At 37.6% G+C, this 19316-nt stretch overlaps 1 protein-coding gene across 1 annotated transcript in view; it reads right to left on the bottom strand.

Moving 5' to 3' along the window:
- Positions 1-19316, bottom strand: part of LOC150090888 (poly(rC)-binding protein 3-like) — a 646900-nt gene that overhangs the window by 320434 nt on the left and 307150 nt on the right. The window contains 1 exon segment of the mRNA XM_090373382.1: positions 11511-11627. Within this exon segment, the coding sequence (XP_090229508.1) occupies positions 11511-11627 (117 nt within the window).

The raw sequence follows: 19316 nt of genomic DNA, 5'->3' as shown, positions 1-19316 counted from the left end.
CTGGATGGATATCCAGAATGGTTTTCGTTTCTTCTTGAGAGAAAGACTCATTTGTATTCATAAGGAAAGATTCAGAATGCTGTTTGTTACTGGGAGCGGAGTTTTCTGTTTGACTAGATCTTACAGGAGTTGTATGAGTAACAGAGGTATTGTGGCTAGATCTGTGTTACTAGATCTATTTGAAGTCTGTTGCTTTGAGGACTGAGGTACAGAGGAAAGTAAAGATCGAGCCCATTCAGAAACAGAGATGCTTGGCAGGATTGACGTATCTGTTTTAACTGATATTGAATGAAATTTTGAGTACTGTCAGCATATCTGTGTCTTGGCATCTGTTGCTGTAACTGTTTTCTGGCTTCGGAAAATGAGACTTTCTTTTCTACCTTGTATTTTTTTCTCATATTTCCACTAATCACATGTTTTAGAGACAGCTGGGTGATTGCCTTTACAATTAGCGCAAAGTTAGGACAGCGATTTACAATTGGTTTGGGCATGTTCCTTTGATCTATAGTTAGGGCAGACTGCATCACCTCGACAGACCATTTGGGAGTGTCCAAATTTCTGACCTTTATAACACATTAGCGGGTTTGGGATATATGGGCAAACATGACAGTTCAAATACCCGGCTTTCACTGATGAAGGTAGGTTTGATGAGATAAATGTAAATATGATGCTGCGAGTTGGAATAAGTTTGCCATCTTTCTTCATCATAATTCTCTTTGCTTGTGTGACCTTCTGATCCCGCAATTCGTTGACAATTTCCTCTTCTGAGACATTCATTAGATCCCATTCTTAGATGACGCCCTTGGAGGTATTGAGTGTAGCATGTGGTGACACCTTAACTGAAATTCCAATGAATGTTGAGAGTTTTAGAAGGGACTCTGAGTGTTTGAGCTTGTAGTCTCAACCAATAGGTCGCCAGATTTAAGACGGCACACCATTTTTGGGGAACCTGCAACATTTTCCAGACATTTTTGTATGAGGAATGCTGATAGATTGCCTAGGGCCTGGAATGTTAAGGAATGCAGGATCAGGAAACTTGGACGTTCTATTAGGGAAGCTGTCTTCAGTCTCTTTCGGTTGGTTTTGTCATCATTGGGTTGGTGCAAATCAATTGAATTTGGATTTGCTATCTGAATTGGAGGAAAGTTGTCAAAATCCATGTTTTGCTCCTTTTGGCCGTGGAGGGGTTGCTTTACTACCCAGGTTTCCGGCCCCGCCCAGGGAAGCAGGAGCAGTGGCACAAGGTGACCAAGTTACTAAGTTAGTACTAATAGAAAAAGAAAGGTGGTTTTCCTTTCTGGGCCTTTGTCTACTTCTTGTAGTGCAAAAGAGCTATTTTGATAGACAAATCAAGAAAAACAGTTGTTGAAACAAAAAGTAGAATCTATTCGCTAAAATGCTCTTTAGAGAAAATGCTTTTAGAGATGCACTAGAATCGCTTTTTCATGGAACGCTTGGCAACCAGGGCTGAATTTGAATATGGGAGTACAATGCATACAGAAAGAATAGACAGGAAGAAGGAGGATTTATGATCTTAGCTAGGAAGCACATAAAATGTAAGGTAGTGCAAACAGTTGACATGGGTGACACAAGTGCAACGTTGAGTCAGTTTAGTATGACATGAGCACTGGGAAAACTAAAATGAGAGTAGAAGTCTGCTACAGGCCAAATGACTGTGATGAATATACTGAACAACTATACAGATATGCAGAGTGGGTCAGTAAATCAAAATATCTCATAATGAGAGATTTTAACTTGCCAGATATTGACTGGACTTTCAGGATGGTCATTCACATAGCAGCAAGACTTTCAGATTTACTGGATAACTGTTTTCTACACCAGCATGTTAGAGAAGCGATGAGAGAAAACAATACACTCTCTGATTATCAGCAGTGATCCTTCATACTTTAAAATTGGCAGATAAAAGACCTAAAAAGTAGAAGTGACAGTGTACTGAAGTGGGATTTACTTAATTTGGTGGTGGCGATGTCCAAAATGTAGAAAATATGGTGGTTGGTCACTTGACAGGCATCCAACCTTTATTTTAAAATTGGGTTTTTTTTTTGAATTCTGCTTATATACATTACAATTGGGTTTTTTTATCAAATTTTTATTAAAATTTTTAAGTATAAACAAAAAAGCATTAAAACTTAAAAACTTTGTAAGTTTTAATAAACAATATTTTTTTTTAAAACATGCTATGTGTTTTGCAGCTTCTGTTTTCAAAAAAAAAAAAAAAAAAAATATATATATATATATATATATATATATACATACATATATATATTAATTCTGCTAAAATTGCAAAAAAAAACATTTTAGACATAAAACAGAAACACAAATCTCTTATTCTATTTCATTTTCCAGTTTAAAAGACTTAAGTGTGCATGTGCATGCACATATTCTGCTTACTATGTGCATAAATATTATTAAAAAATTTTAAAAAAGAAACATATTATATATATTTATACCAGTAGTTACTTCTTTTTTCAGTTTTATTTCAAAATTTGAAATAAAGTGTGTACAAATCCTGGAAGACTGCAACTAGTATATCAGAGACATCCACCCAGGCTTAAGCCCCATACCATACAGAGGAATGCTGCACCTCTGGGTCACCAGGCAATACAAGGTGGGAGATGACTCTTATCAACCAGTGCAATACCAACACTTTGCTTACTGGAAGCCAGAAGTGGTGACACCCATTTTTAGTTTCCAGCACAAAGCTCTTGGCAATTCCTGTCTAATCCATCATGCAGCATGTCACTTGAGGTTATGATGGGCATCATGGCAAGATCCAATCTTCTTTACATTTTGAGGGAACACAGTTCTAAAATGGTTTTCACAGGCTGACTGGACTTGTAGGATGGTCATTCACATAGCAGCAAGACTTTTTCAGATTTACTGCATAACTGTTTTCTAAACCAGCATGTTAGAGAGGCGATGAGAGAGAACAATACTCTTTCTTTGATTATCAGCAGTGCACCTATTCCAAACCTATTCTTAACTCTCTAGGTAGAATCTGGGAATCTTAGGGGGATTTGTTTGCTCTATGATTCCTTTCACTTCAAAGGTGGAACTTATGCATATGTCCACACTGATATTCCTTGTCAAAGACTTAATAATTTGGAATAGCCTCTATTCAATCTTCTCTTCCTAAAGATCTCTCTACCCCATTCTGTCAAATTCACCTATTGCCTCTAACATTCACTGTACTCCATTAATCACCTGGAACTCCTTGATTTCCTTTCTTTAAAACATGACTTTCTCCATTCCAACCTTCTTAAAAATTACATAATTTTCCTTGGAGATTTCAATGTTTACAACTCCAGCTAGATTCAGTTTTCTAGTCACATGGATCGAGCTGGTCAGAGGTTGCAGATTTTGCAAAAACTAATGACCTCACACAGACTGCTCATTTACCTACAAGAATATCAAATAAGCTTAACAACACATTCTACACTCTTCAATGTTTTCTTTTGGTTCTCTAAGCACCTTATCTCATAATTTGGTGATGGTTTCTTCTATAATGTAGCCTTTCTCTCATGGCCATTTTCAGCCTTGCATTGTTTGGCATTACAAGAATGTGAAATGGGGTGGCCTGAGACAGTTCTGTTCTTTTCCATGGTTGGATTACTGTTTTAAATCTTCTGATCTTAATGTTCAGATCACATCAGTGAAATTATTCTTGTTGGAATGAAATCCTTTATTACACATTCCACCTTAAAATCTTGTTCTTTATCTGAATCTCAGTTTTCCAATAAATGTACTAAGGCTGTTCATGATAAGAATGGTGTATATCTCAATTGGCTTGCATTCAAATCTACATATTCATTTTCTGTTTACACTGAAGCCAATGAAAAATGAAAAATATAAAGAAGTAATTAATCAAGCCAAACTAGATTTTAAACAGGTTAAAAGTAGTAAACTTTCTTCCTGTCCAAATGGTAGTTGAGCATTCTGGTCTCTTGCCAAATCTACTGGCCACAATTTTTGTCCATCTGTACTCTCACCTCTCTTAAAACCTAATCATTCTATTACCTCCTCAGCCAAAGATAAAACCAACTTACTAACTCTTGTATTGATGATCTTGGTAAAGCACCTCCTATGATTCCTAATACACTTCACTCAATGCCTCCATGATCTTCCATCAAAAGGAAGCCAGAAGAATTTTTAACCATTTTGATGCCAAGAAAGTTCCAGGTCCTGATGGCCTTTCTCCACTTGTTCTCAAAATCTGTGTGCTCCTAAGCTTGCTTCTGTTCTGCGTTTTCTTTTTACACTTAATTATTCCACTGGTGTTTTTCCATCTTCTTGAAAAATTTCTCATATCCAGCCAGTTCCTAAAAAGGATGACAAATCCCTTTTTAAGAATCATTCAATTACTGTCCTATTGCACTTAACTCTATTGTTTCTAAAGCAATGAGGAAATCCGCTGTGAACTCCTAAACTATCCAAAACTTTCCATCTGATCAATGATTGCCAATATGGTATCCTTCAGTATCAATTCCCTCGCGATATACCAGATAATGTTGCCCATCTATGGACAAATTCAATGGAAAAGTTTGGTAAAATTCAAGCAGTTGCTCTTGACATTTATAAGGTGTTTTGATCATGTAAGGTCTTCTAAAAAAGCTCCCATCTTATGGACTACTGACTGGTTTTTTTGCAATTGGTTATCCAGTTTTCTTTATGAGCACTTGCTGTAGGTGATGGCTTTCTGTCTTCAAACTTTTTCCCTAATGCTAATGTTCACTCAAGATTCAGTTGTTTCTCCCACGGGCACCTCCGTAGCCAGGTGGGAAGGAGCAGCAGTGCGTAGCACACGCTTCTTGATTAGACCGGGGTTTGAGCCCGTCACCACCAAATACGGAGGATGCGGAAAGGTCAAGGGAATGACCACTGCATATTCCCGGAGCAATATGATCTTAGTTGCTAATGCTCCTAAAAACCAAATAACAATAACAAACAAACATTTCTCCTACTCTTTTGCTCTTATATATTAATGATCTTCTTCCTCTAACTGCAAATTCTATCCATAATTTGATGATCATAGCGCAATGCATTACTTGAAATCTTGCCCTGCACAAACAGCCTTAACTTCTCGAATATCCACTACCAATTCCTTAAATGCAGATCTCCAGGTAATTCTCAAATGGGGAAAATATAACTTTGTTAGTATCTATCCTAAAACTTAGTCCTGTTTTACATCGCACAAAAAAGTCTATTGCTATTATGTTTATCTTTGATAATTCTCAGAACAAGACCACATATCCCTATTAGGGATTATTCTGACTGATAATCTTTCTTGGCATGAGCACATCACAAATATTGCTGACTCTGCATTTAGGTTGCTTAGCTTTCTTTTTTTCTCTCAGTGTTACTTTTCTTGTAAACAGCTACTCACTCTGTACAAATCTCAAATCCAACCTAACAGGGAATATTGTTCTCACATCTGGGGGTGATGCTCCCCAAACTTCCCTTAGGCTTTTAGACTCCATTTGTAAGAGGCAGGTAAATTAATGACCTGCCTCTTACAAAGTCACTCCATTCTCTGTCTTATAAGATGTTTTGTTTCTACTGCCAGCCTTTTCTGTAGATGCTTTCACAGGAACTGTTCTTCTGAATTTGCTTCTGTAATTCCCCTCTCCCTCCCAAATCAGTCTGAACATGTGCTACAGCTAGTCAGAATTCATTTATTGTCCAACTTAAAACTCACAGAACCAATGTCGCTTCTTTCTCATTTATTTCTTCAACTTCAGCTTTCTGGAATAACCTTTATTCACATGTATTTCCTGAAAATTATAATCTACAGAAATTGAAGTCTAATGTCAACAGGTATCTTCAGTCTTCTCAACCTTCAAACCATGCATAGTACTAAGTACCACAGATTCTAATATATTTCATGTTTGGTGTTTGGATTATCATTAAAAAAAAAAAAAATATATATATATATATATATATATATATATATATATATATTTACTTAGGTAAACACCAGAAGGTAGGGAATGAATCACATTGGTCCACTCTATATGAATGGTTTAACGGTCGATGATCCTGCTCATGTTGCCGACCAATTGAATAAGTATTTTGCATCTATATTCACATGAGGAATTTTTTAGGAATGGGGATGTTAGAAATGTATCAAATTCTATCAGGAAACTCAATTTTTTTGTGATAATTCTGAGTAAAGAGGAAAAAACTGTTGAAGCAAAATGTAAAAAAAAAGGACCCGGGGTGAAGGGGATCTACCTAATTATATGAAGGGAGGTAGCAAAAGTGGTTAGCAAACCTTTAGCCATAATTATGAGGCCATCCTTGAATTCAGGAAAGGTCCCTATGACTGGAGATGTGTGAATGCCTCCCTAATTCACAAAGGGGATCAAAAGGTGCCATGGTTGTTTGGTTGTTAGAGGGTGCTCTGGTCGTAGAAGAGAACAATCGGTGGATTTTTGGCTGCTGTAAAGGGATAAGTATTTAGATAGTTTTACCGTATTCTTCATTAATTAACACACTACATTGTGTTTTACAGAGATATTAAATAGATTTAGTAGCATTCATTAGCTTCTTATTTTGATTTTAACTAGTGATTTTTGGAAGTTACGATTCCCAGTGTTGGCACCAATATTGTTGAACTAGCCGCCACATTGTAATCGATAATGTAGTCACATCATATATACTATGATGTAGTCACAAAAGAACTGGATGCAGGGAATAACTTTGATATTATATATTTGGATCTTAGAAAGGCTTTTGATACTGTTGTGCATGGAAGACTGCTGCACAAATTGGAGCAGTGTGACATTGGAGGCAAATTGCTGCTATGGATAAAGGGGTGGTTGAGGGGGAGAAGACAGAGAGTGGTAATCAATGGACACTGCTCAACGTGGACTAATGTTATTAGTGGAGTTCCTCAGGGTTCAGTGTTGGGTCCATTGTTGATTTCTGTATTTATAAATGATATTGATGATGGTGTATCAGGCTTAATGTCCAAATTTGCAGACGATACCAAGGTTGGCAGGGTTGTTAAGGACACTACTGATACTATGCTGCTGCAACAGGATCTGGAAAGGTTGAGCAGATGGGCTGAGAGGTGGCAAATGAAGTTTAACATTGACAAATGTAAAGTACTACACATGGGAAACAGCAACCCCAGAGCAACGTATCAACTCTGTGGTACTACACTGACAGTGGTAGAGAATGAAAGGGACTTGGGGGTGGTTGTGCAGGCAGATATGAAGTTCTCTGAGCAGTGCAGACGGGCTGCAAGAGTAGCTCATGGAGTATTGTCAATGATATACAGGAATTTTTCCAGCAGGGATAAGGAGGTGATTATTCCATTGTATAAGGCAATGGTCAGGCCACACCTAGAGTACTGTATACAGGTCTGGAGGCCTCACTTCAAGAAGGATGTAGAGCTGCTGGAACGAGTACAGAAAAGGGCAACAAGATTAGTGAATGGAACAAAGGGGTGCTCTTACGAAGAAAGGCTTAAGTTTTCAAATTACAGTGTCTGGAGTCTAGGCACCAGCGAGGTGATCTGATAGAGGTGTATAAAGCCTTGAATGGTTTAAGCATGCTCAATGCTGATGGGATTCTTCCTCTAGCTCAGAAAAATCACCTGAGAGGGCATAAATTCAAATTGAGGAAAGACAGATGTAGGATAGACATGCGGAAATTTGCCTTTAGCCAGCAGGTGGTTGGTTGGTGGAACAGACTTCCATCCCTTGTGGTGGAGGTTGATAGCCTAAATAAGTTTAAGGCTCAGCTGGACAGGTATTTTGAACGAACAGAGGGGTGAAGTGGAAGTGGGTTTTTTTTTTTTTTTTTTGGCTGATGCTGCATAAGCTTGCTTTCTTGCATCAAATGCCTCTACTAATGCTAATGCTAATGTCTAAGTTTGCAGATGATATGAAGGTTGGCAGTGTTGTTAATGACAGTAATGATAATACACTATTGCAAGAGGATCTGGAAAAGTTGAGCAGATGGGCTGAGAGGTGGCAACTGAAATTTAACATTAACAAATGTAAAGTACTGCATATGGGTAGCAGTAACCCCAGAATAACGTATCAACTGTGTGGTACTACACTTACAGTGGTAGAGAATGAAAAGGACCTGGGGTAATTGTGCAGGCGGATATGAAGTTTTCTGAGCAGTGCAGAGAGGCTGCAAGAGTAGATCATGGTGTCTTGTCAATGATATACAGAAAGTTTGCTAGCAGGGATAAGGAGGTGATTGTCCCCTTGTATAATGCAATGGTCAGGCCGCACCTTGAGTACTGCATACAGGTCTGGAGGTCTGATTTTAGGAAGGATGTAGAGCTGCTGGAACGATTACAGAGAAGGGCAATGAGATTGGTGAGTGGAACAAATGGTTACTGTTACCAAGAAAGGCTTTAGTTCTGCAAATTGCAGCATCTGGAGACAAGGTACCTGCAAGGTGACCTAACTGAGGTGTATAAAGCCTTGAATGGTTTGAGCAAGCTCAATGCTGATGGGATTCTTTCTTTTGCTAAGATTACACAACTGAGGGTACATAAATTCAAATTGAGGAAAGACAATTGTAGAATAGGTGTGCAGAAATTTGCCTTTAGCCAGTGGGTGGTTGATAGTTGGAACAAACTTCCATCTGTTGTAGTGAAGGTCAACAACTTAAATAAGTTCAAGGCAGAACTAGACAAAAATTTGGAGTGAGTGACTGGGTGAAATGGGAAGGGTTTTTTTTTTTTCCTTTTTTGGCTGATGCTATATAAACTTGCTTTCTTGCATCATATGCCTCTACTAATGCTAATGCTAAATAAGGTTAAGCTGGTGTTATTGATATGTACATTAATGCAACAGTTATTGATATGTACATTAATGCTGGTGTTATTGTAACAGTTAACAATTAAACATTATACATACATTACTTAACTTAGGCCAGGGTCCTAAGTAATTTAGGACCTGTTTTAGTGCTGCTGTCATTTGTGTAAAAATGCGTCAGTGCAAGAGAAAGTACAGCCAGTGATGTGGTTTGCAGAGAGCAAATCTACTGTCATGGTTCATAGACAATTTACATGTCTGTTCAACAAAGATGCATCTGACCCAAAGTCTACACAGAGATGGTACAGAATGTTTTTAAACATTGGTAGAGTGCAGAAATAACATGGAGGAGGTCATCAAAGTGATAAAGGTATGTGTTGCCTTTGTTTGTAGTCTATGGAAATCAATCAGGTGTGCATCAAGGGAACTGAACATGCCCCATACAACTCTGCACAGGGTTGTACGCTGTATTTATTGTATATCTATAAATGCAAATGGTTCAAGAAATCAAGCTGAGTGACAAATTACAGTGAAAAAAAAACTTTGCTATTGATATTCTTGTTCACAGTGACCAAAAACTATGATTTCACGATTTCTGTTATGTTTTCCGATGAAGCAACATTTGACATTTCAAGAAAATTTAACTGATACAATGTTTGAATGTTGGGTTCTAAAATCCGGGCTGTTTTCAATGTGTGATATAGTACAGGTTTCAGAACCCAGTATTCAAACATTATGCAAGTTAAATTTTCCTGAAATGTAAAATGTTGCTTCGTTGGAAGCCATAACAGAAATCATGAAATCATAGTTTTGGGATTGGAAGCTGTGATTGGATTATATTATTATTGGACAGTTCTTCTTAGAGAATTCTGTGACAGGAATCACATACCCAGACATGCTGGAATGATAAACATTTCCTCAGATTACACACCTACAGCACAACATAATTTTTCAGCAAGATGGAGGGAGCACTGCCTCATTGGAGCTTGCAGACGTGCACTGCTGTGAACAACACCAATGCCAGGGCTCCCTCGTTCACCTGACATAACTTTCCTAGATTTCTTCTTCTGGGGCTATGTGAAAAATATGGTTTATTCACCAAAGTGTCTAATATTGTCCACCAGAGTGTCTTATATACAGGGTTGTTAAAATTAAAGTATCTCTACGTAGAGGGCTCTGGAGCAAGTTCTAAGGCTCGTACTGAAAAGAAATTTGGACAACAGGTACAATAACGAATGCGCTCACCAGTTATTGGGAAAAAAAATTAGTTAAAAAATTTGTCACTATATGCCACTGTGGCAATACAAATCACTTGAACAGCACTACAATCGTTCAATGTGTCCTCCGTTTTGGTCAACAACAGTTTCCATTCGAAGAATAGTATTTTCTACAGCAGAACGTAACATGTCAACTGGAATAGCCAGCACATGAAGTCTAATGCTGTCCTTCAGATCTGGGCCAAAGACTGATATTCTTCCCGATACACCTGGTTCTTCAAAAAAACCCATAACCAGAAGTCGCATCAGGTGAGGTCCAGTGATCGGGGTGGCCAAGATGTCTGGAAACAACGGCTGATGACCCATTTGTCTGTAAAGTGTTGTCTTAGCAATCTTTGGATGCACAGTGGATGTGGGGTGGTGCACCATCTTGAATGAATATGGTATCCTAAAGGCACCCACATTGTTGCAGCACTGGTATTGCAAAATTTGCCAACATTTCATATCACTGTCCAGTGATGGAAAAGGTGCAGGGTCCAGTCAGTGTTACCTGTTCAAAAAAATATGGCCCAATCATGAATGTGGCCATAAATCCACACCACACTGTCACTTTTGGAGAATGCAATGGGACCTCTTGGATAACTGGATGGTTTTCTGTTGCCCAAATGCAATAGTTGTGTGTATTCACTTGTCCATTTAAGCAGAAATGGGCTTCATCACTCCAAAGGATGTTCCATGGCCAAGTGATATCCACTGTCATTCGCACCAGAAACTGAAGTATGTGAAACGACTATCTGCATCACCATGCTTTAGCTGCTGTAGCATGTGCATCTTGTAAGATAGTATTGCAACACTTGATGCATTACTAGCCTTACGGTATGTCCATTTCATGAGCAACAGCTGGCACACTTGTGCTACCACATGGAGTTTGACTGGATAAATCCACGACAGCCATAGCCACATCTTCAACATGAAAGGAGTCCACTCATTTTCAACCTCTACCTGGTTGACCACCAAGATGTCCTGTCGCTTCAAATTTCGCAATAATTTTGCGACACTGGAAAGGAAATCTGTTACTGAAAGTTGCCTAGAGATAATGAAAGATGTTTATTTCCAGAAGGTGGATTAACCAAATCTTCATCAATGGTTTCATATTTCTAATTATAATAAATTATTGTAATTTGTGTTTGTATCAAAGCTTAAAATTTATACTTTTAATCTTTCATACAAAACTTTGAAACTTGGAAATTTTTTAATTATAAAATCTGTATCAAAGTTTTTTTTTTTTTTTTTTTTTTTTTTGAAAAAGACAAAAAAAAAACAAAACCATTGATATAAATGATATGATCTCACTAATTAACTTTATCCATTCTACAGTTCTTTATTATAAAAGAATATTTTGTTCTGCTTTTATGTTTTACTCAAAAAATTATGACTGAATAGTAAATATGAAATGCAAGGGTAAAAAAGCATATATTAAAGGAATGAATACCTCTTCAAACTTTCTGGCAATAAGAGAAAATGCCTTAAGGATGGCTTCGGTAGAGCCAGTAACAGTAACAATGCGTTCTGGACAGGATCCATCAGAAATATTAATTTTGGCACCACTCTAGTAAAAGGTCAAATAATTATAAATTATAAAAAACAGAAAATTCAATTATTTAATACACATAAACAAACTGTACTGCCCAGTGAAATTAATAACAAGGAAATGGTAACAACAGAGAAGTGACACAAAAAAAAAATATATATTGAACTACTTTCCTAACTATTTAGGAAATAGTTAGGAAAGTAGTTCACAGTTGCTTGTTGTTGTTTGTTGGTGCAAGGGCAACTAAGGCCATAATGCACCTATTACAATCTTATTTGGTATATGATTGTTATATTAAATAAAAGGATTCAGATCAGATGACATTTCTTTATCATTCTGAGGAAGGTAAAAACATCATTAATTTCTTGTCGGTCTCCAAGAATCTGCTGTATGGTAAGTTTCTTAGAGGAATATAGATGTGAAGAGAAAGCTGTTTGTTGTTCTCTCAAATATAATGGGCATTCAATAATCAAGTGGTTTACTGTGAGCTGAGTTTGACAGTTGCTGCATAGTGGAGGGTCATCCTGAGTGAGTAAATAACTATGAGTTAGGTGGGTATGTCCTATTCGCATTCTGGCAAGAACTACTTCTTCCTTTCTATTGCCTCTTAGGCTTGATAGCCACTGCTTGTGATCGTTTTTAATCTGAAAGAGCTTATTGCTTTTTTCTCCTTGCCAAATGGATAGCCATTTTTTTTTCTAACAGTGCTATGGATGATGTGTTTGAAATCTGTGTACGGTATCTGCATGTCTGATGTTATCTGGCTAGCAAGTACTACTGGCAGATACAATGCTTAAGGAATCGGTGTAGATAATGGTTTGAGGATATAATGACTGTTTTACATTCTCTAGAGCCATCCGGATAGCATACAGTTCTGTGATGTAAATACTGTACTCCAAAGGGAGCTGTTACGATATTGGTAATGTTTGGTAGAACTGCAGCTGCGCCAACTTTACTGTCTTGTTTAGATGATCCTGCAATGCATCTTTACCCAATGACTCCATTATTTTACCCGGAACAGAAGTTAAACTAACTGGTCTGCAATTACTCGTGTCACCCTTCGAACCCCCTTTGTGAATTGGGAACACATTTGCATATCTCCAGTCCGTGAGTCCAAGGATGCTCTCATAATTATGGCTAAGGGTTTGCTTACTTCCTTTGCTGCCTCCTTTAATATAACTGGATAGATCCCATCCACCCCAAGTGGCTTTCTTATGTTTAACTTCAACAATTTCTCCTCCACTTTGTTCTCAGTTATTACAAAATCATTAAGCACCCTGTTACAATTTGATAATCTTGTGGCATTTTCAAACCTTAATAACTCCTCATGTGTGAATGTAGATGCAAAATATTCATTCAGTTTGTTTGCTATCTGAGCAGGATCATCAACAGTCGAACCATCGATATCAAGTGGACCAATCAGATACATCCCCTTCCTTTTAGAGTTTATATAAGTAAAGAAATCCTTGCTGTTTTTCTTAGCATCCTTTGCCAAAGATTTCTCATAATCTGCCTTCGCCTGCCTAAACTCCTTTGTGACTTGATTACAGACTAGATTATATATATCATAAGCTTCTGTGTCGCCTGATAATTTATATGCATCCCATGCATTTTTCTTCTCTGCCATGAGTCTCATTAGTTCATTTGACAACCATTTAGGCCTAAACCTTGAACAATATTTCTTAAGAGGTATGAAACGTTTAGTAGCTCCCACTATTAATTCCTTGAATGCTTCCCATTTTGAATTTTCTGTTGGTAACATCATCAGTTGGTCCCACTGTACAGAATTTAAAAACTGTCTGAGACCACTATAGTCACCTTTATGGAAGCAAAAACCCCTTCCTTTATCCCTGATGGTAATTATATCTTTAAGTAAATCCCACATCAATACACTGTGATCACTGCCACCTAATGGTTCCTTTATTTGCAAATTCTTAATACACGAATGATCACTGCTGATAACCAGATCAAGAGTATTACCCTCTCTGGTTGCCTCTCGAACATGCTGCTGCAGAAAACAATCATCCAATAAATCCACAAAAAGTCTTACTAGTGTGCGAGTGACCAACCCATAAGTTCCAGTCTATATCTGAGAAGTTAAAATCCCCCATTATAAGACATTCTGATTTACTAGCCCACTCTATTTCTCTGTACAATTGTTCATTGTACTCATTCAAGTCATTAGGCCTATAACACACTCCTACTCTTATTTTTGCTTTTGCAGTGCTTATGTCACACCAAACTGACTCAACAGTGCACTCTTCATCTATATTAACTGGATGCACTTCTTTTGATTTAATGTTTTTCTTAATTAACAGCATAACACCTCCTCCCTTCCTATCCTTTCTGTACACATTGTACTCCCCCAAATTCCAGTTCTGCATTCCTTATATCTGTGTGACACCATGTCTCTGCTATCCCAACAATATCCGCCTTTGATATCTTGACCAACACTTCAAATTCATCAAATTTATTTACTATACTTCTAGCATTGGTATACATGCAAGTATACATGTACCTATTCTTATTATTAGTTACTCTAACACATCCCATATACCCACCTGTTTCACGATGACTGCCATCAGTCCTTGAAACCCCCAACACCCCTCGCTCCACGCCGCTGCTTATTCTAACAGAAGTAGTGCAAGAATCACCTTCACCTCTGCCTGCAGCTACTATATGCCTCCACTATAAACAGAACCACAAATATCAGAACCGTATGGACTAAATTTCGTAGAATTAATGGAAAATATCCTCCTATAACCACTCCGATAATATTTCTAAAAGGCAAAGAAATCTGCTATCCTCTTGAAATTTCTAATACATTAGGTGAAACCTTTGAAACTATCTCAGCTATAACTGCATTTGAGCCAAGTTTTCAGGCACATAAAGTACAAGCAGAAAAATATAATCTCAATTTCACTTCACGACAGCTTCCATATAACGTACCCATTACCATGTCAGAGTTACATAGTGCACTTGCAAGATCCAATATTAGTGCTGCTGGCCCTGATGGAGTGTACTATGCCATGATATATCACTTGAGTGAAGGATCCCATTCTGCTCTGCTGAAACTGTATAATAGAATCTTTGACGAAGACTACTACCATACTGTTGGCGTTATTCTATTGTATTAGCTTTCCCAAAACCAGGAAAGGACCATTCAGATCCAGCAAATTACCGACCGATAGCTTTAACTAGTTGTATAGAAAAAATAATTAATGCCAGAATGACATGGTTCCTAGAGACTGAAAGCATTCTAAGTCAAAATCAATATGGATTTCGAAGAACTAGATCAACACTTGACCTTATGGTCAAAGCTGAAGGAAATGTCCGAAATGCATTTTTCAGGAACGAACACCTATTGATGATATGTCTCGACATCGAAAAAGCTTTCAATACAACCTGGCGATATGGAATTCTTCACGATCTCTATGAATCCGTTCTTCATGGTCATCTTCCAAAATTTATCCAAAACTTTTTGAGCAATAGCTCCTTTCAGGTACAATTTCACTCTGCTCTCTCGCAAACATTTGTGCAAGAAGAGGGGGTCCCTCAGGGTTCTGTGCTTAGTGCCACGCTCTTCTCCCTCAGGATTAATTCGATTACCAAATGTATTCCCGACACAGTTGAAACATATCTGTATGCCGACGATCTGGCAATCTCATGTCATGTTTCATTGAAAGGCAGCTTCAAGGCACAATTAACAAACTTTTTTCAGTGGGCAAAAAATAATGGATATAGACTTTCAAAACAAAAAACAACAGCAATTCATTTTTTCCATAAAAGGAATTTACATCCAGATCCCATTTTACATCTTGACTCTCATCCAATTACTTTTCAACAGAGTATTCGCTTTCTTGGACTAATTCTGGATAAAAAACTTAGTTTCTTAGAGCATATCAAGCATATTCGTACAACCTGTCTAAAGAAGCTGAATCTCCTCGGGGCAATTTCTGCTCTGTCATGGGGTGCAGATCGGTACATGCTGCTGCACTTATACTGGTCGCTCATAAGATCCAAACTAGACTATGGGTCTCCTGCATATGCCTCAGCTAGAGAAAGTGTATTAAAATGGCTCGACCCTGTACATCACAATGCTCTCCGAATTGCACTGGGAGCTTTTCGTACATCGCCAGTTCAGAGTCTCTATATGGAAGCACATGAACCACCTCTATTTCTTCGTTGGCATGCTCCGCTATTAAGTTATGCAGCTAAAATCAGAAGTTTCTCACATCATCCTATAAGGCAGTATCTATTCACCCGAAAATGGCATAATTTGTACCAAAATAAACCTTTGCAGAATAAAACATGTGGCATTAGATTACAAAGCATAACTATGTGCTGGGAACTAAATATGAATAACATAATTCTAGATATCAGCACGGCTACACCATTTTTATCTGGTGGTATTGTCAATGGTGTATTTACCGAATGAGTTGATTGCTGTTGGGTAGGCTGTTCTTTTAGTGTAGAGAGGACGGACCTTGCTCAATCAGAAATTGAGATGCTTGGCGGAACTGAACAATCTGTTTGTACTGTTATGGATCGTTGCTTTTTTACAACTGAAGAATAAGATGGCAATTTATTTGAAATCGAAATATGTCTTTCTGCTTCTTGGTATGTCACCTTGCGTTCCACTTTGTACTTTTGTATATTCTTTTCTGTCTGCCACTGGATGCACTCCTTTGAAAATGCTGAATGATTTCCCTTGCAGTTTGGGCAGCATTGCGTTTCAGTGGTGCAGTCTGTGTGAACATGCTCTTTCGAACCACAGGAGGCACAGGTGGTTACCCCCCGAAGACTGCTTGCGAATGTCCAAAGTTTTGACATTTAAAACATCAGATTGGGTTTGGAATATAAGGTATCAGAATACAGTATCAGAAAAAGATTTTGCACCTTAAATATCCAGCTTTAACAGTTGTTGGTAAAATTGGTGTTTTAAATGTAAGAATGACAGTTAGGGTAGGAGTAAGAACCCCATCTTTCTTAATGACTATCCTTTTGGCATTTATTACATTTTGATCACCTAATTCCTGAATGATCTCCTCCTCAGATACATTAAGGAGATCCCACTCTGCTATTACCCCTTTAGAGGAGTTTAGGATGGCATGCGGGGTAACCTTTGTGGGAATTCCACCAAAAGTCGATGTTTTTAAAAGTCTTTCTTAGTGCTTATTCTCACTCATCTCTACTAGAAGGTCTCCAGATTTCAATCTCTGAACCATTTTTGGAGGGCCCACCACATTTTCAAAACATTTCTGTATTAAAAATGGGGAGAGCTTACTCAAAGGATTGTCAGTTAAAGAATGCAGTATCAGAAAAAGAGGAGCAAGGGTTTCTGTTCCTTCTTTTTTCTGTCGTTTTGCATCTCTGTTTGAGAGATCTGGATCATGCGATCCGTAAGTGGCATGTCTATTTATGTGCATCTTTGCTCCTTTTTGCCCTGGGAGAGTGGTTTTCTTCTCCCAGGTTACCAGCCCCGCCACGTGGAGGCAGGAGTGGTGCCACAAGTGACCAAGCGGTTTAGAAAGTTAGTTAGGTTAGTACGGATTATATAAATATATATACAAGGAAAGAACGGTGTATTTCCTTTCTGGATTCTACTTCAAAGCTTTTAAGTAAAGAATCGCTTATGAAAAACAGGAAGAATAGAGACACTGGAAAATAAATATAACCAATCTGCTGAGAAAGAGCACTCTGTATCGCACAAAATATCGCTTGAGCACTATCGCTTGGCACTCAGGGCCGCACAATTGCTTGCTTATAACTATTATAACTAAAGAATAAGAAATCTACCATTACCATACTTGAATATAAGGTTGGGGATGTACAGGAATATGTTTTTGGCAAAACTATTTTCCAGTTTGCCAAAACACGATAGATAAAACAGAAGCACAAGAAAAAGCCATGATAGCCATGCAACAATTACTAATAATCACATAACATATCATTGAGATATTTAACAACATGCACTGTTTATTAAGCAGACAACAGAAATTTTCCTTGGATAAATGATAAACAACTGATTGGCAAATGTCTATTGGGTAATTATATGAATATGGTTGATGAGAAAAGTTCATGTGTAGATGTATTTTCCCATCTGCTATCCAGGGTCAAAATGGAAAATTTTATGACGGAACACCCATTAGTAAAATAATTTATTTTTAATAATCACATATATACATGAAATCATCAATTCATTAATAAACCTGACTGGTGTTCTGGCACACTCCATTCCACTCTGAGCCTTGCTGCCATCTGGAAACAAAATTGCATAGAAAAAGTTTGTACAACAGTAGATTTAAGAACTCCAAGCAAAGGCTAACTAACCAACTATTCTAAATAGAAATAGAAATTGGGTAGACTTTAATTATACCCATATTAGAACTAATTTTTTTAAGGATTTTATAGTTTTCTTTCATATCTAATTTTCATAGAGAACTTTTAAATTATACAAATGGGCATTTTTTTTTTTTATCACAATCAGTGACACATTAAAAGCAAGAAAATAAACTTTTGTGAAACAGAGTAGACCTTAAGAAGTTTGAAACATTACTCAAACATGCCTAGACTGCTATAAGACAGATACACATTCATATCCATTTTTAGAAAATACACACTGATGAATGCTATTGAGGCAATGTTAGGTAGGTTGGAACTACTAGCTCGAAGGGGGGAAACACAGATTAATAGATTGATAGTAGCCACAAGCAGGGAGGAAAGTGATTCTTGCACTGTTTATATTGGAACATGCAGCAGCGTGGAAAGCAAGCTGTTATTTGTTATTTGGCTTTTAGGAGCATTAGCAACTAAGGCCATATTGCTCAGGGATATGTGGTGGTAATTCCCTGACATTTCCACATCATCCAAATTTGGTGGTGACTGGCTCAACCCTGGTCTAATCAAGAAGCGTGTGCTATGCACTGCTGCTCCTTCCCACCTGGCTACGGAGGCACCTAAGCAAGCTGTTAGGAATTACAAATCTTACTGGGGTTCATACTGGAAAAGCAAATACAAATGTTGTAGTAGGGTTACTAAGAGAAAGTGCAGGCACATGTACAGTATGATTGCTTGTATACCGATGCTAGGAGTGTTGTAAATAAATTTAATGAAGTACTGGTTAAGTCACCAAATGCAAATGTTGTATGAATACTGGATGATGTAACTCAGATATAAGGGATGGGAATTTGAATACTGTGAGTATGTGTTCAGAAAGAATGGGGAAGGGGGTTGGAAGAATTTATGCCCTTGGTTAAGATGCCCAAAGAATCTGCAGCAGTGCACCAAGATGATATAGGTGGCCAATGCAATGTTGAGTCAGTGTGTTGTGACATAAGCACTGAGAAAACAAAAATGAGAATAGGAATATGTTATAAGCCAAATGACTGTAATGGGTATAATGAATTATACAAACAAATAAAAGAGATGATAAATCAGAATGTCTTATAATTCGGTATTTTAACCTTTTAAATGTTGAAGAGAATTTGTAGGATGGTAATTCACAGAGCAGTAGAATTTTCTGGATGACTGTTTTCTGCAACAGCACATCAGAGAAGCAAGGAGAGAAAGCAATACTCTTGATTTGATTATTGGCAGTGACTCTTTATGCAACATATTTCCTGTTTCTGTGATAACAGAGTCTCATTGACAACAGATACTTCCTGTGGGACTAATGATTTCTGCCATTGGGGATACTGCTGTGTT

The sequence above is a fragment of the Mastigoproctus giganteus genome, chromosome 1 (assembly GCF_048544385.1).
Source record: "Mastigoproctus giganteus isolate SK-2022 chromosome 1, ASM4854438v1, whole genome shotgun sequence".
Classification (NCBI taxonomy): domain Eukaryota; kingdom Metazoa; phylum Arthropoda; class Arachnida; order Uropygi; family Thelyphonidae; genus Mastigoproctus; species Mastigoproctus giganteus.
This window is presented reverse-complemented; position numbering and strand designations above follow the sequence as displayed.